At 38.0% G+C, this 15,411-nt stretch overlaps 1 protein-coding gene across 7 annotated transcripts in view; it reads left to right on the top strand.

Annotated features, from left to right (window-relative positions):
- Positions 1-15,411, top strand: part of mcf2l2 (MCF.2 cell line derived transforming sequence-like 2) — a 196,908-nt gene that overhangs the window by 76,162 nt on the left and 105,335 nt on the right. For all 7 annotated transcript variants that reach the window (XM_062976810.1, XM_062976815.1, XM_062976813.1 and 4 more), the window contains exons 8-15: positions 625-749; positions 2,413-2,527; positions 3,688-3,807; positions 4,635-4,826; positions 6,577-6,768; positions 8,228-8,408; positions 12,692-12,795; positions 14,098-14,186. In XM_062976810.1, coding sequence (XP_062832880.1) covers positions 625-749; positions 2,413-2,527; positions 3,688-3,807; positions 4,635-4,826; positions 6,577-6,768; positions 8,228-8,408; positions 12,692-12,795; positions 14,098-14,186 — 1,118 coding nt within the window. The remainder of the gene's footprint in view (positions 1-624; positions 750-2,412; positions 2,528-3,687; positions 3,808-4,634; positions 4,827-6,576; positions 6,769-8,227; positions 8,409-12,691; positions 12,796-14,097; positions 14,187-15,411) is intronic.

Genomic DNA, 15,411 nt, shown 5'->3' with positions numbered 1-15,411 from the left:
ATATAATATAATATTATATTACATATAATAATATATTATTATTATTATATTATTATTATAATATTATATGTAATATCCCCCCGTCCCCCAAAAGGTCTAACTGCCATTCAGGACCAGAATGAAGAAGACGGGGCCAGGAAGACTTCTTTCCACCATGTCTCCTGTATCATTTTAATGATATAATAATATATAATAATATTATACTATACTTATATTATAATATATTGTATATACATGTAATATTAATAATATTATGATGTAATACAATGTAGTAATAATTATAATTCACTATTATAATTGTATATTTATATTACATACAATATTCCTAATAATATTGCAATATTAGTCATATAATATAATATACTGTATGTATATATACTTGTAAACCGTCCTGAGTCCCCTTCGGGGTGAGAAGGGCGGGATATAAATGTTGCAAATAAATAAATAAATAAATAAATAAACTATATACAATATATTATATTATTAAAACCGATATAAAATATTATATTATAAAAATGAGGGCGGGGGCCAGGTGAATGTGTCTTTGCAGTAGCTCGAGTCAGATATTAAGATAAATTCTGATGAAATGTCCACATTTCTTCCGTCCTTCGTTTTTCTCAACAGGATGAGCTGAAACTGGCTGTGAAGCAGGGGGCCACACTATTGACTTGTATCAGAGAGCCTGTCACACGAAGTGCCACCAGCAAACTTAGTCCAGATGAATTAGAAAATGTGGCAACTGTAGAAAGGTAAGAGTAAAATGTAGGGTTTTTTTTCTTGGATCTGAGGTAAAAGTGGGATATAAATAAATACAATTATGATGATCTGAGAAACCTGTTTTGTTGACTAAACTTTCATTATTCCCATAGTATATGCCCACATGTGTGTATTTTATACAAAATGTGTGTGTCATCCAAAAGCAATCTGCTTATTGTTAGCATGCACTCAAAAACACAACAAAGATGACATATGCTGTGAACATTAATTAGATCATCCTTACATCTTTTTTGTGGTAATTATCTTTTGAATCAGAAATACAAGGAAGGAGTGAATCAAGCAGGAAATATCGTCACAAAAGGATTATTAACCTTTCATATTTAGAAGCATGTGGAATAGTTGCCCCAAATTTCTAACTAGAAAGGCTGGCACTTCCACTAAGCAAAGTGATGTCAATACTTCATGCTGGAGATTTGGTGTTTTGGAAAAGAGTGAGAAATTGTTTCTTTCTTTACTGGAGACCCTCCACAGACTGGCAGGTTATCACCCATGAATCAATATTGGTCCATGGGCCACCATTTTGGGTAACAAATGAATGAAAATAAACATGAAAATAAAAAATAGATGAAAATAAACAATGTCCCTCACATTTATAGTTCTTGGAGCATACCTAAATTTGGGGGATAGAGTATGCTGGGAGGCAGACAGGATAGCTTTTAATGATTGTGTTGAAGAGGGAAATTCAAGGTGTCTTGCTACAATATGGTTTAGTAAAGATAATAAAGAGGAATAGTTTTCCGCAGTTATCCTCATGTTTCTCCAGCTGGACAATAGCTTAAGTTAACAGCCCAATCCAATTGGCATTCAGTAAGTTCAAGCAATAAATTCAATAGAACTTTCTGCTAGGGAACTTCAACTCTAAGGAATAACAGGAACATTCAGTTGTCCTCTTACTTGTATAGAAATTACTGAGTTGAGATCTTTGTCAAGAATCTGCTAGTATAACTGCAGTAATATAGAAAGTCTGCATCAGTATACAAAGGGATATTGTTGGACCTTTGAGATTGAGAGAAAATCATTTGTAGCATAAGTTGATATAGACATCATCTACTTCATTACATACCTCAGATGGTTATTTAACATCAATAATTCAGAACTCTGCTTCCAGGGGTACATTTTCAAATACCTTACTGAAAGGAACTGAAACTGAAACTTAATGGAACCATAGGCTGCCAAAAAAACACAAATAAATGGGTCTAAGGGAAAATTAAGCCTGAACTGCGACTAGAAGCCCAAATGATCAAACCAAGGCTGTCATACTTTGGACACATAATAAGACAATATGACTCATGAAAAATACAATATTGATCATTAAAGTTGAAGACAGTAAGAAAAGTGAAAGACTGCATTATAGGTGGATAGACACAATCAAGGAAGCCATGGCCACAAGTTTGAAGATCTGAGCAAGACAATTGAAGACTGGGCTTTTGGAATTCTCTCATTTCATATGATGATCATCTGCCAAAGCCAATTTGAAGGCAATGAACAACACTCATAATACTCCAATTGGTGCCTCCATGTAGACTTTGTCCTAATTGACAGTTCAGCTTTGCCCTGTCTCCCTGTGTCTTCTTTGCACTAGCACATTGAGATTGTCTCTCTGAATCAAATGTCATTCTTTCATTGCCTCAACAGGTTGCTAGCTCAGTTGGATGAAACAGAGAGAGCCTTTGATCAGTTTTGGACCAAGCACCATCTAAAATTAGAACAGTGTTTGCAGCTTCGACACTTCGAGCAGGATTTCAGAGAGGTATTCCCCTTGTTTATTCTTTATTATTTTTGTGCTTTTCCCAGTCCCTGTGAGTTACCTGCTGATTGTTGTTTCCTATATCAGTTGAGGATTGTATTTATTATTCATAGAAAAGTAAATGTACTAAGAAAGGAAGACAAATCTAAATTGCAAATCCCAGGCAGAATTTGGAGAAGGATTTCCTCGTTTTTTAGAAGGCTCTCTATTAACAGCTGCTAGATTGATTATTGGAAAGATTTAAATGGGATATCTGTGCTGGCCAATTATATTAGATATGCTTTGATTGCAATATTATCTGGTAAACCTTAAATAGCTAAAAAAGACAAAGAAAAAAATACTGTTGCAATAAGTTGAACCAATTTATTGAATGTATAGTGAGATGATTATACTGGATTTGCCATGTCAAAAATTCAAGACCTGCGTAAGAAACTTCTTTTGATATTTTAAATTTTATGTACAATAATTATAATAATATAATAATAATGAAATAATAATAATTATAAATACACTTTATTTATATTCCACTTTATCTCCTCGGGGAGACTCAGAGCGGATTACAGAATACACATATAAAGCAAACATTCAATGCCTATTACCCAGTGAACAACAACATACAATATACAGACTAAGGTAAAGATCTTCGCCCTTTTCATCTCCGGCATCTGGAGTATCTACAGTATGTACTACTGTATCTTGGGAGATATAATCAACATGTTAGAGATAATATTATAGCACCAAATTAATCAAATTAACCCAAATGTATTTTAAAAATATTAGCTTTGAGCTGACATTACAGATATCAACTACTCAACTCTGTGGACAGCCAGCTTCACATATTTCAGAGGCCAACTGTGTGGCAGAAATGTTATTTGGACTGGATGCACATATTACAGTTTTGTGGACACATATGAGGCATTTTATGTTTGACAAGAAAGCATGAAAGTATTAGAAGTGAATCAGTTAGAGTATCCACCACACTCAGTTGTCAGGAAGAATCAAACCAGTTTATCTGATGTGCTTCCATAATGTCTATTAAATTTATGGACAGAAAATGTAGAGGTAAAAGAAGGGCTCTGTCTTGATTTTAACCAGGTAACATCCAGGGAAGTTTGGTAAGCTTGTTCATTTGTTCTACCTTTTTGTGCACATTTTTCTTAAAGGTCAAACTAGTTCTGGACAACCTGATGGAAGCACAGGCTGGTTTCACGGATATTGGAGACAGTGTTTCCCGTGTGGAGCACCTTCTGAAGGAGGGAAAGCAGATAGAAGAAAGAGGACAGGTTTGCTTTTTAAAAACTGGCCTTATAAACAAACCAGAGTAAATTGTTAAAAGCTGTATTGCTATATAACAATGACAAGTAATTGCAAGCGGGACTTTCAGCAAAATGTTACAACATGAACTGCTGTTGTTCAGGATTCTCACCCCCATGCTATGCTCCGCCTTGTCTTTCCATTTTCCTCCTCAGTTGTCATTCAGTATTGCATTGGCATTAGGCATGCTTGATCTTGCATTGGGATAGTTTGGGTTTCCTTTAGGGGGTTTCGGACTATAAGCAACAATTTGGCTTATCCTGAACTTGCTGATACTTTCCCCCTTTTGCCACCTTAGTAACAATACTTTCCCATCAAACATTGACACAGGGGTGAATTATTACCATAATACTGTCAAAAGACAAATCGGGGAAAGTGGAAGGCAGTTGAAAAGAGGAAGAACAAATCAGAGGGAGACTGATGGAGAAAGGGAAGCCCCAGCCACAAGTTTGCAGATGTGGAGCAGGGCTATTATTAACAGGGTCTTTAAGCTGAAATCAGTTTGACAGCATGTAACAATAAACTGTTGGAGTAGATGTGAAATTACTGAATTACAGGAGCAAAAATGATATACGCCTGTGCCCAAAGAAAGCATAGTTGTCATTTGATAGACAGAGGGGAGAAAAGAGTCAAAAGAGGGTATCATAGGATGCTAGACAGTCCTTCGCCAGCAAATCATTGTTTTTCATGTACTCTATAAATAAGAATGTGGTTTCCAAGAAAGTGTAACTCTTGGTAGCGTTTTCAGTTATCTTTATATGTGTTTTTCATTATCTTTATTTTAAAACTTTTGCAGGAACCTTTGGAAAAAGCCCAGTCGTTAGCTCTTCAAGGAGACCAACTGATCCAAAACAACCATTATGCAATTGACTCCATTAGACCAAAGTGTGTTGAACTCAGGCGTATCTGTGATGACTTTGCCAACGAGACAAAGAAAAAATATGATATTTTAGGAAAATCTCTAGAATTGCACAAACAAATAGATAAGGTAAGATACATGGAAGTAGAAAATATTACTTGCTGATTATATTCTATTCAGAAAGGAATTCATCAATTATCAGGAAGAACTGGGCCTTTGTATCAAGTCCCCCAAATTCTGCCACCAGAAATCTCTATTGTTTTGCACATAAGGTAAGTAAGAATGGGTTAAAGAAACATGTATAAAGGTGACAGGTATTGGAAGGGCAGGAAGAGCATGAAAAATACTTCTTAATTTGTAAGTCTTTGTAAAACCCTAAATTACTTATTAGTCTCTCTTAAATTAAATGAGCACGTTTTAGGACTTGGATTCAGTGCTCCTATGAAAGGAATTCACAGTAATAGGATTGGAGGAATTGCTATGAGAAGATCATGATAGAGGAATGTTTTAATTATAGTGGGATATTATCTGCCTAATATTTTGTGTATGTGTAAGTATATGCACACATGCTTACCAAATAAACTTGTAATATGGATGAAAACAAAAGTATTTGGCTGAAAGCAGAAACAACTTGTATTTAAATACTGGTAGCTTAAGAGGAAGTGATATATTCCTTTCCCTATTTTATTGTACTTTAATTAGAAAGGAACAAATGTAGAAGAAGAAATGATAGTTTTCAAAATGCCAGAGTTTTCAAAATGCACAAATCTTGGAACTATCTTCTTATAAAATAGAATCCTCTGAGACTTTCCTAGTAATAACATGGTTCCACATGTGCACGCATGCTTTAGAAAGGGGCAACACACAATGTGGGATGATTAATAAAGTAAATGAAAGGAAATGAGTTGCAAAAAAGAATTCTTTCTGTTTTCTTGAATACATGGAGATAGTTTACCATCAAAGTGATATTCCAAAGATGCTTCATCCAGGATTTTAATGCAGTGACCTGTTTCTTTCTAAGTTTCTGGTACTACATGAAGTTTTCGCTGCACTTCTGTATTCCGAGTCAGAGAGGAAATAGAAAATGTAATTTATCTTATTACAAAGAAGTTAAAAATAAAATGACTGATGCTCATTTCCTTGCTCTATTTTTCCCTGCATCTATGCCTCTTAATGTCTGCCTGCTGACATTGTTATTCACATTTTTTAAACTTTCGCTTATAAGCCAAATATCACTGTATACAGAACCAGTGAATTGGCATAAGCTGACTGCATCAGTACTGGAGCCCCCGGTGGCGTAGTGGTTTAAAGCCTTGTGACTTGAAGGTTGGGTTGCTGATCTGAAAGCTGCCAGGTTCGAATCCCACCTGGGGAGAGCGCGGATGAGCTCCCTCTATCAGCTTCAGCTCCATGCAGGAACATGAGAGAAGCCTCCCACAAGGATGGTAAAAAACATCAAAAGATCTGGGCGTCCCCTGGGCAACGTCCTTGTAGACGGCCAATTCTCTCACACCAGAAGCGACTTGCAGTTTCTCAAGTCGCTCCTGACATGGAAAAAAAAATCAGTACTTTGAAATTTGGAAAAGCAAGGTGTTAGGTTACAACTCCCAAACTTTCCCAGTCAGCATGGTATAATGGCTAGAACTACCCAATGGCTATATTGGCTGTGGGGTTTAGGGAGCTGCAGCCCGAAACAAACTTTTTAAATTCCTTCTGAGAGTAATGGTATATAGTTGAGTTTCTGCCTCACATTTATCTCCTGATAGAGCACACCTACCCACAATCTGAGTAGACTAAGATTTTATTTTTTTTAGATTGGAGGAATATATGATTTGAAGTTGTAATTGCTTGCTATTTTCCACTCATTTCCCCTTTTAAGGCAAGCCAGTGGTGTGAAGCTGGAATCTACCTCTTAGCTTCCCAAGCTGTGGACAAGTGCCAGACACAAGAGGGAGCTGAAACTGCACTTTGTGACATAGAGAAATTCCTGGGAACAGCCAAGGAGCACCAGCTATTGAATGGCAAGGAGTTCTGCAATCAGTTTGATATGATTCTCACCCCAGAGATTAAGGTAAGGACATCAGACCAAAAGGTCAATCTAGTCCAAATTCTGTTTCTCAAGCAGAACATGTTGGTAACAAACCTATGCTGCTGTTCCTTCTTAGCTAGGATTTGCTAGATCAGGATTATCTCAGTCTCTGTGATTTCAGGGCCAAAACCTCAGGCTTAGAGATGACCTCTTGTAATGTCACAATAGGTGGGCTCTGCTGTTTTTATAATACACAATGCTTGTTGATGTCATAAAGCATGATACTTTAAGGATTAAACACAGTTGTAAAGAACATGCAATTCAAATAAAAATACCAGATCTAACAAACAGGAACACACGATGCTCTCTGTTAAGACTTCTCTCCCAGACCTTGAGGACTAGAGAAGAGCATCCAGGCCTGTGATCTGTGAAACCTACTCTCTGCAACTAATATTTAGAGTAGAGTTTGACAAGCTACTTATTTGGGCTTCACTTTCTAGAACAGGCATGGGCAAACTTAGGGCCTCAGTATGGGCCTGACTGGGAGGGCCTGGCCAGGAGGGAGGAGGGCTGGGCACACACTGGGTGGGGAGGGCCTAGGAAAGGATGGGGCCAGGAGGGAGCAAGGCAGGGTCCAGGCCATTCCCAGGTTGTCCTCACAGCATAAAGATAGGGCTGCCCATCTTATCCTTATGCTGGGAGGAAGGCGGGACACGTGACAACTTCCCTGATCCTTCTTCCTATTCTCCTCTCCTGATCCTCAGGCTGTCCTCTTGACATTATGCTGGGTGGAGGCCGACACAGGCGGCAGCTGCGTGTGCTCCAGAGAGCTCTCAGCTGCCGCATACTTTCCTTGAACCATCCTCCCAACATAAGAATGGGTTTGCTCGCACTGTCCATATCCCGGGAGGAGGGTGAGGCACACAGTGGCTAAGAGCACTCCAGAGAGCTCTCAGCTGCTACATACCTTTCTTCCCCATCTTTTTAGCATGAGGACACATCAGGCCACCATGCCCTTATGCCAAGAAGGCAGGGAAAATTAGGAGGATCTGAGATAAGTGCCCAGGGGGCCGCATCTGGCCCCTGGGCCTTAGTTTGCCCATGCCTGTTTTAGAATGTCATAACTAGTACACAACAGCTGCTAGCATCCATGTTAGTGGAGATGATTAATATACTCTGGTGCCAACCTTTGTAGGTCAGACTATAACTTGGAGTAGGTTCACCACCCCTCTGACATGAAAACAATCAGTCACCACTGCCAGTCAACATGACAATTGAGTTTCTGGGATTCGTGCTTGGAAAACATAACTTTCTCAAGTTCTGATTAAAAGGCACAGTGCTCTGAACCAGAAGGTTGGACATAACCATTATGACTACTAGCCATTGATGATAAATTAATATAAGGTTTTGGGAAGCCTTAACACTCTTGAGCAAAAGGCATATGCTTTGGCATTCTTAGCCTCCTAATGATACATGCTCTATCTCGATATTTATTCTGCAGAGCAATGCCCAAAGAGTCCTACAGAAACTAGAAGATGTACAAGAAATGTTTGACAAGAGGCAAGTGAGTCTGAAGAAGCTGGCAGCAAAGCCGACTCGGCCAGTGCAACCCGTGGCCCCACATCCAGAGTCATCACCAAAGCGAGCATCACCTAAAAGCATCCGGCCTACCAGCACCTTAGGTAAGTCATAGAAAATACTTGGGCTTCTTAACCCATTCATTTAAATGCAAGGGCTGGCAAACATAGCTGTATTAGTTCAGCATTCTTTTTACACAATGACCATTATTGAAGGCTACCTAGCCTATAAGCAGGACATGAAAATAACAGCACCCTTCACTTGATGTTTCTGAGCAAGTGATACATAGAAACATAGTGCCTTTGATCCTGGAGGTGATACAAAGCCAACCTGACTAGAAGCCCATGATTGCTGTATTCTTCATGCATTTATCTTAATTCTTCATTAAAGCTGGATCTCCTGATATTTCCTTTCCTTAGTGAAATGGAGCCATAGAAATGGGGTGTCAATTTGTTCAAAGCAGTCAATAAGAGGAGCTGTTGGACTCTTTCTCCAGTTTTTTTCACTAGTAATAAATTGCCCCCTCCTATGCTACTATTCTCCCCACAAGGAAACAATAAAAGTCTCTAAAGATAGTAGATCTCGCCCCTCCCAAAGTATGGGACATCCAGAAAGATAAAGAAATTAGACTATGTCAGTTCAAATGACAACTTGATTCTCAGACATAGCTTCTGCTTATCTGTGATTCAGCTCAGAATTAAGCATAGGGTTCCCTACTGTGACCACTACCTTCTTTATATCGGTTCTCATGGAATCAGATTCATACTGGAGTATAGAAAGAAGAGAACAATTTAATCTTGGAAAAGTCACCTTTTTTATTTCATCTGGCAGAAACCTTACTCAGCATGTGAGTGGAATTCTAGAAGTTGTAGATGTAACAAGCACCTTTCCCAAGCTCTTTGAGCAATTTTAACATATAAGGAATATAGGAAGCTATTTTATATCAGTTCAGGCTATTTGGCCATAATCTAATACAGTTTAATTGACAGTGTCTCTCCAATGTTTCAAGCAGAGACATATCAGAGCATTTTAACAAGCAGTGCTGTGTGGATACGACCTACAGTTAAGCTCTTATCCCTCCTCTGCAATGTTTCCCATTTGCCCTTTGGTGATGCTTTACTGGGTTAGCATTTTTAAGTATGCCTTGTACTGCTTTAGATTATATATTTCAAAAACTTGGGAACTGTTTGATTTATAGGATGACTGTTGAGTACTTTTCTTACACTTACTACCCATGCTTAGGCATGGATAGTAAGTGTACAGGTCCATAAGTATTCAACAAACACACCACACAGATCTATGTAATCCATATTCACAAGGTTCCAGTTCAGTTGCATGAATTGGCCCTGGGAAACTCACATCAGCTTCCTTTTGAGGAGAAACACTGTTGGGGTGCCTTTTAAAGTAATGAAATCCTATAACTGGTCATATGCTAGGTTCAAATATCCGGCTGTCTGTTGGATCCATCATAGCATCCTACATTATTGGTAGTCTGGAAAAAAAATTGCTTCATGAATAACATCTGGTGTGAAGATAAAAGCGGAAAAGACCATGGAGAGATTAGCTGACTCAGGAAATGTGGCAGATGTGAATTCCATCTATGCCCCTTGAGGAAACCACTAGCTTGTTACCATTTGGAATGTTTATTTAAAAACCAGAAGTGAGAAGAGACCTTTCTTTCCCCCCCTAACTGTACAGAGAAGTTATAATATATGTCAGTCAGAATGGATGATCAAAACTCTGGTTGCTAGGTTTTATTTCGCCAAGGGACGCTTTTGTAGTATGCAAAGAACCATCCTGGAAGCATTAAAATGAAAAAGTGAAAAAACTCTTAACACTTAATATAAAACTCATAATTATGTATTTAACAGAAAGTCAATGCAGTGGGTTGTGCCATGTTTGTTACTAGACAAATTCAGAGATTAGATAAAATAATATTAATGTTCCTTAATGACTGGTTATTAAAAATACAACCTGGGAATGCCTTTCCCTTGGCAGAACAACAGTAAAACAGAGATGCATTGATTCCCTGGTTCAGACTGTGGATGAACTTTGCAGATGTTTCATTGTTGAACACTACACTACACACATACGCTAAAACAATATTTTTGTGAGCAATTGTGGTGGAAACCTGCAGCACAGAGATGGCCTACTTAAGAAACCAGGCAATTTTAAAAAGCATGCCACAGCACTTCCTGTTTAAATGGAGGAGGGCGGTTATTTTCTTCACCTACTCTTCTCAGTTGCTTATCTTTGGCCATTATATAACACTGGCAAATGCCAAATATAAAGAGTAATGGTGAATGAAAAATAGCATGTAGCTTTTTTCTTTTCCACGAGGTTGGGAATAAAAACACAGGCACTGCAATGGGATAGGGGTACTTGATGGAAATGCCTCATATGGTAAGCAAAGACAGAAAGACTTGAAAGTGCAGCGATTACTGTTCCTGGGTCAAAATGTGTGCCCTTCCTTCTTTGAAGGCTGGAAACTAACAGCAAACACCAAATCTGTCCTGTGTATATTACTTCAACATTGCCAAGCACTGAGTCTTGTGAGCACTGGAAAACCTGCTCTCTATTTATAAAAGTTAGAATTACTAACTCCAAAGCTACACCTCATCCTCTCCCTTTTCCCTATCCCCATCCTAAGAGTTCATATATATGGAAAACTTGGGGAGAAATGCAAGTTTTGGGAGATAAACAGTTTCCATCTCTGTGTCCTTCCAAATTCCCAAGAGTTAGCAAATCTTCAGGAGTGTTCACATTCAGACCACCTCTTTAGTTCAGATGTCTTCTCAATCTGTCTGGATCGATCCAATTTGGCTTTTGATTTGGAATTTGCCAGAATCTGAAGCATGTCTCCCATTCACAACTGAGGTGAGATCAGACCTACAGATTTCCTGCTTCGCAACTCACACTCTGGGCTGCTACCTGGCACTATCTGTTCTTTGGTAGATCTGAGTAACACCTGTCAATCAGCCCTGTTTGATGGAGAGTCCCCAATCAGGATCAGCATTCCTATAGGGTCATGCTGTTGAATCCTCTCCTGGATTGTGTGTTCTTCCATATTAATATTGTACTAAAATTGTATTTTAATATTTTATTTTATTTAAATGGTTTTATTGTACTCTGTTTTTACTTAGTTAAGGCGTGTCAGGCCAGGAGAGTTTACTTGGTTAAGGAGTGTCTGGCCAGGACAGTTTGTTTAGTTAAGAAATTTCAACTAAGTATATGTAACTAAGGAGCTGATACAGGATCCTGGCCAAAATATTTTGATGGATATTTAGAAAGGAAGCCAGGTTTCGTCTTAATATAACTACTAGCTACCTTTTTGGCTGTGAAGGTGTCTTTAACTGAAAGCAGTAGGGATCCCTCACACTTAATAATGCCATAAAAGGTTAGAACATTAGATCTTGAGGCACAGAAATTCAGGACCTGAATTTACTTCTCTATGTAAGATATAATGAACTCCACCGACTCCTCGCTCTGTTTGCACCCCTGCCCCTTCCACATTTTCCCCTGACCCCATAAGAGCAAATCCTTAGAGGTGGGGTGCAGGTCATTCCAAAAGGAAGGAGGAGATGAGAAAGCCCCATTTTATGAACATGAACTCTGTTCTGTTCCTGGAAGGAAAGTTAGGATTCAAGCCAGATGCTATATATCTGCCTTTTCTCACCATTCTTCGCTGCTAGGATCAAAAATTCATCATTCTCTTTTTACAGTAACTACATGGTTTATTTTTTTAACATACATGGTAGTTTTTTCCAGTGACGTCATTCAGCACAGGCTTTAGTTTCATACTTCCTAAATTTTGTTCATTGAAAAAGAGCCCCACATGTTTCTATTAAACAATGTAATTGAAGTTAAATGTTTATTTATTTCAAATGGACATACCAGAATTGTAGCTGCTTCTAGAAATGATTACTAGCTGAGGGCTATAGCTGTCTTCTCCCATCTCGTAATGCTTCCACTGCTTTTGGTTTCTTATAAATTATCATATATTTAATGTATAGAATTTGCTGAGACATGGTGGTGGGTAACAGTATGAATCATTTTTTAAAAAAAGAGGAGGAGCAGTCTGCAAGGCCTCTTCTACACTGTCATATAAAATCCAGATTATCTGCTTTGAACTAGATTATATGGCAGTATAGACTCGTATAATCCAGTTCAAAACAGATAATGTGGATTATTTGCTTTGATAATCTGGATTATATGGCAGTGTAGAAGGGGACTTATAGTCCTGGCTTTATAAACACCTAAAACAAACTCTTAGCCTAGTCCAAAAAAACAATTAAACTTGCAAAACTTTAAAATGATGGAATTATTTGCTTTTGATTTCACTGTTTCATCTTCTGATATTATATGAGGCCTGTTTGTGTCATTTCAGCTACCCATAGGAGATCACTAGAAATTTCTAGTCCTCCAAAATCTGTTTCTGATGCAGATTTGTCGAAAAAGAAAAGTGTAAAGAAGACTAAAGGTGGAATTAAGGTAGGAAGTTCTGTTTCTCTATTGGAGAAAAACCAAGTTACTGGGACCATTGTTTCTTAAGTCATTGCTCTAGATTACCCTTCCCCAATACTGTTCTGTACAGGATGCCTTTGCTTACAGTCCCCATAATCTCCAGCTAGCATAGTCAATCTTTGAAGTGATTATGGTATTGTAGTCCAGCAAATTTCAAAAACCACCCCCTTCTTTTTGAACCAGGAAATGAACAAGAAGCAACTATTGTTTTTGTTGCTGTTTCTGGGAATGTAGTGGAAGGTATAGCCCTCCAAGATTAAGGTGCTAATGCAGCTCTCTAGCATTTCACTGTTGCCCACCCTTGATATTATAATTGTGTATGCCAAAATAAAGTGATATTTAACCTTCAGCGTATACATGCCCCTTAGTCCCCAATATGTTTTGGAGTATACCAGTCATTTATGTTCCTCATCTATTTTAGAGAAGACTTTTCTCCAGAACATTTCAGGAAGTATGATTCTTCTCTAGAACTTTATCCCCATATGCTTTGTTTTACTTCAGGGAAAGGCATTTTCTGTTAACACTAACCCTTTCCCTTCCCAGTTGTGATTTCTGCCACTTTTTAGAACAATTTCTGCAGGGAGTGGGATTATAGTACACAATAAGGTTTGCAGTGATAAAATTTATCCCATGGCACCCAAAAGGTGCCTACCTCTGCTCTAAATCAAGTGTAGCCACCGTAAATAGAAAGAAAGCAATGTCTGCTCAGTCAAATTCATGTATAATATAGTTTGCTTATAACACAGCCCACTTTGCATGCATGCATGCACTAAAAATATCCCAGCTTTGTGTTTCAGTTTAAAAATCAGGTAGTATACATTGGAAAAGATTGAAATTCAATCAGGATAAACAGTACTGGGCTGTATGGGGCAATGGCCAGACATATTAAAGCTCTCTATAAACACAAAGGCTTAATAGATACCTTTTGCGATAGTTCTTTGACACAAATATTGTCTGCAGAATTACAACAAAACTCTGTATGATCAACATAATTATCTATTTCACATGAGAACGACTGCTGAGTAGGCCTTTGTGACATGTGGAAATAGTTCTAAGTTTTACAGATAAATCAATTAGACAAATGACTTTAATGGTGTATTCCTGCATAGTGAGGGTTGGACTGGATGGCCCTTGTGGTCTTTTCCAACTCTGTACTTCTGTGACTTCTGAAGGTTTTCTGAGTTCTTGCATTACACTGAGTATTGTACTGCAGAAGGAATGAACTTTTAGCCATAATCTTTTCTGTTGTTTTTCAAAATCCTTATCCAGATTGAAGTCATGCATGAAGCAAGTCAAGGAGGGTCCAGCAGGATCTTAGTGATGAGCGAAAGTGAAGAAAACCTTTCCACCAGGAGAAGGTAAGGGTTAAGCAAGAGTAACAAATATTTCAGCTGTCTCTGTTTGTTAGGGTCTTCTCTTCGGTTTGTGGAATATGGTATTACTAAACTACAACCATTAACTTGTTTACCTTTTAAAAAGATATGGTTGTTATCTTGAATATCTTGAATTTCTAGAGTTGTCATTCTTCAGAAATCAGATGCTAGCCCAATCTCTAAAACAAGGGTCAGCAAAGTGCAGCCCAGAGAAACATGAAACTCAAGAAACATCTAAATGTGATCTATGAGATCCCACTGCGATTTTTGACCCATTAACCAATTTAAATCTCTCAAAACCACCTAGAAAGCCAACAGTTTACTTCTCTACTCCACCCCAGTTCCCCTAAACAGAACATAAATGGCTAAAGATCAGCTGAATGATAGCTAGGTGTAACATCACATCTCTTTAAGTATGCTAAATCGCAATGCTGTGGTCCACTGGCCAGGCACTGGAAGGAAAACAATCTCTGTCCTGGTTGCAATTGCCCAGTTATCTCTGATCTAGAAGTTAAATCAAGGAGGACATGAACATAAATATGTGGCTTCTATTTGCCACACCATGTTCCATCACACGATGCTGAGTATAGGTGAAGAAGCAATTCATTCAGTTCAGTTCACAAAGAAATGCCAAAATCACCCACATTTCTACCATTTCAGACCAGTATCTGAAGCAATTCAGTTATCCTTCAAAATTCACAATGTTCCAAATTCTCCAATTAAAACCCAAAATAAAAACAAACAAAACCGCCAAAAATGCATGTATCCAGTAAAGTTGCAAATTAAAAAGTGTATATTGGTTGAAACAATGTTTACAGATATTTGGGAAATTGCTTGGAAAGTGTTGCTTGTGCAGTAGTCCAAACAGAAACATTACAATCACTGTTGACATCAACAATACTGCTTAGTTTTAAATTGATACTTTTTTCAGACATTAGATTAGTTCTGATTATTTTAACATTCTATTTATACCACATTACAATGGCTGTCTTCCATGTTATTGTGTATTTTGTGCTGTTACAGTTTTTTCATACATCATTGCCACCCCACATTTATGACATAGCTTAAAAAGGAAAGGCATTATCTTTGCATCAAAATACCATACTTACCTTCAAAAATCTTTCCTGTCACACGGAAGATGCTCCTCCATTATCACTGCTATTAATATCAAGTAAATAAAGAGCTTGGGATTAAATGTGGAATAATGGTT

This window comes from Anolis carolinensis, chromosome 3 (assembly GCF_035594765.1).
Source record: "Anolis carolinensis isolate JA03-04 chromosome 3, rAnoCar3.1.pri, whole genome shotgun sequence".
In the NCBI taxonomy this organism is placed as follows: domain Eukaryota; kingdom Metazoa; phylum Chordata; class Lepidosauria; order Squamata; family Dactyloidae; genus Anolis; species Anolis carolinensis.
The sequence above is the reverse complement of the archived record's forward strand: the minus strand, read 5'-3'. Positions and strand labels throughout refer to the sequence as shown.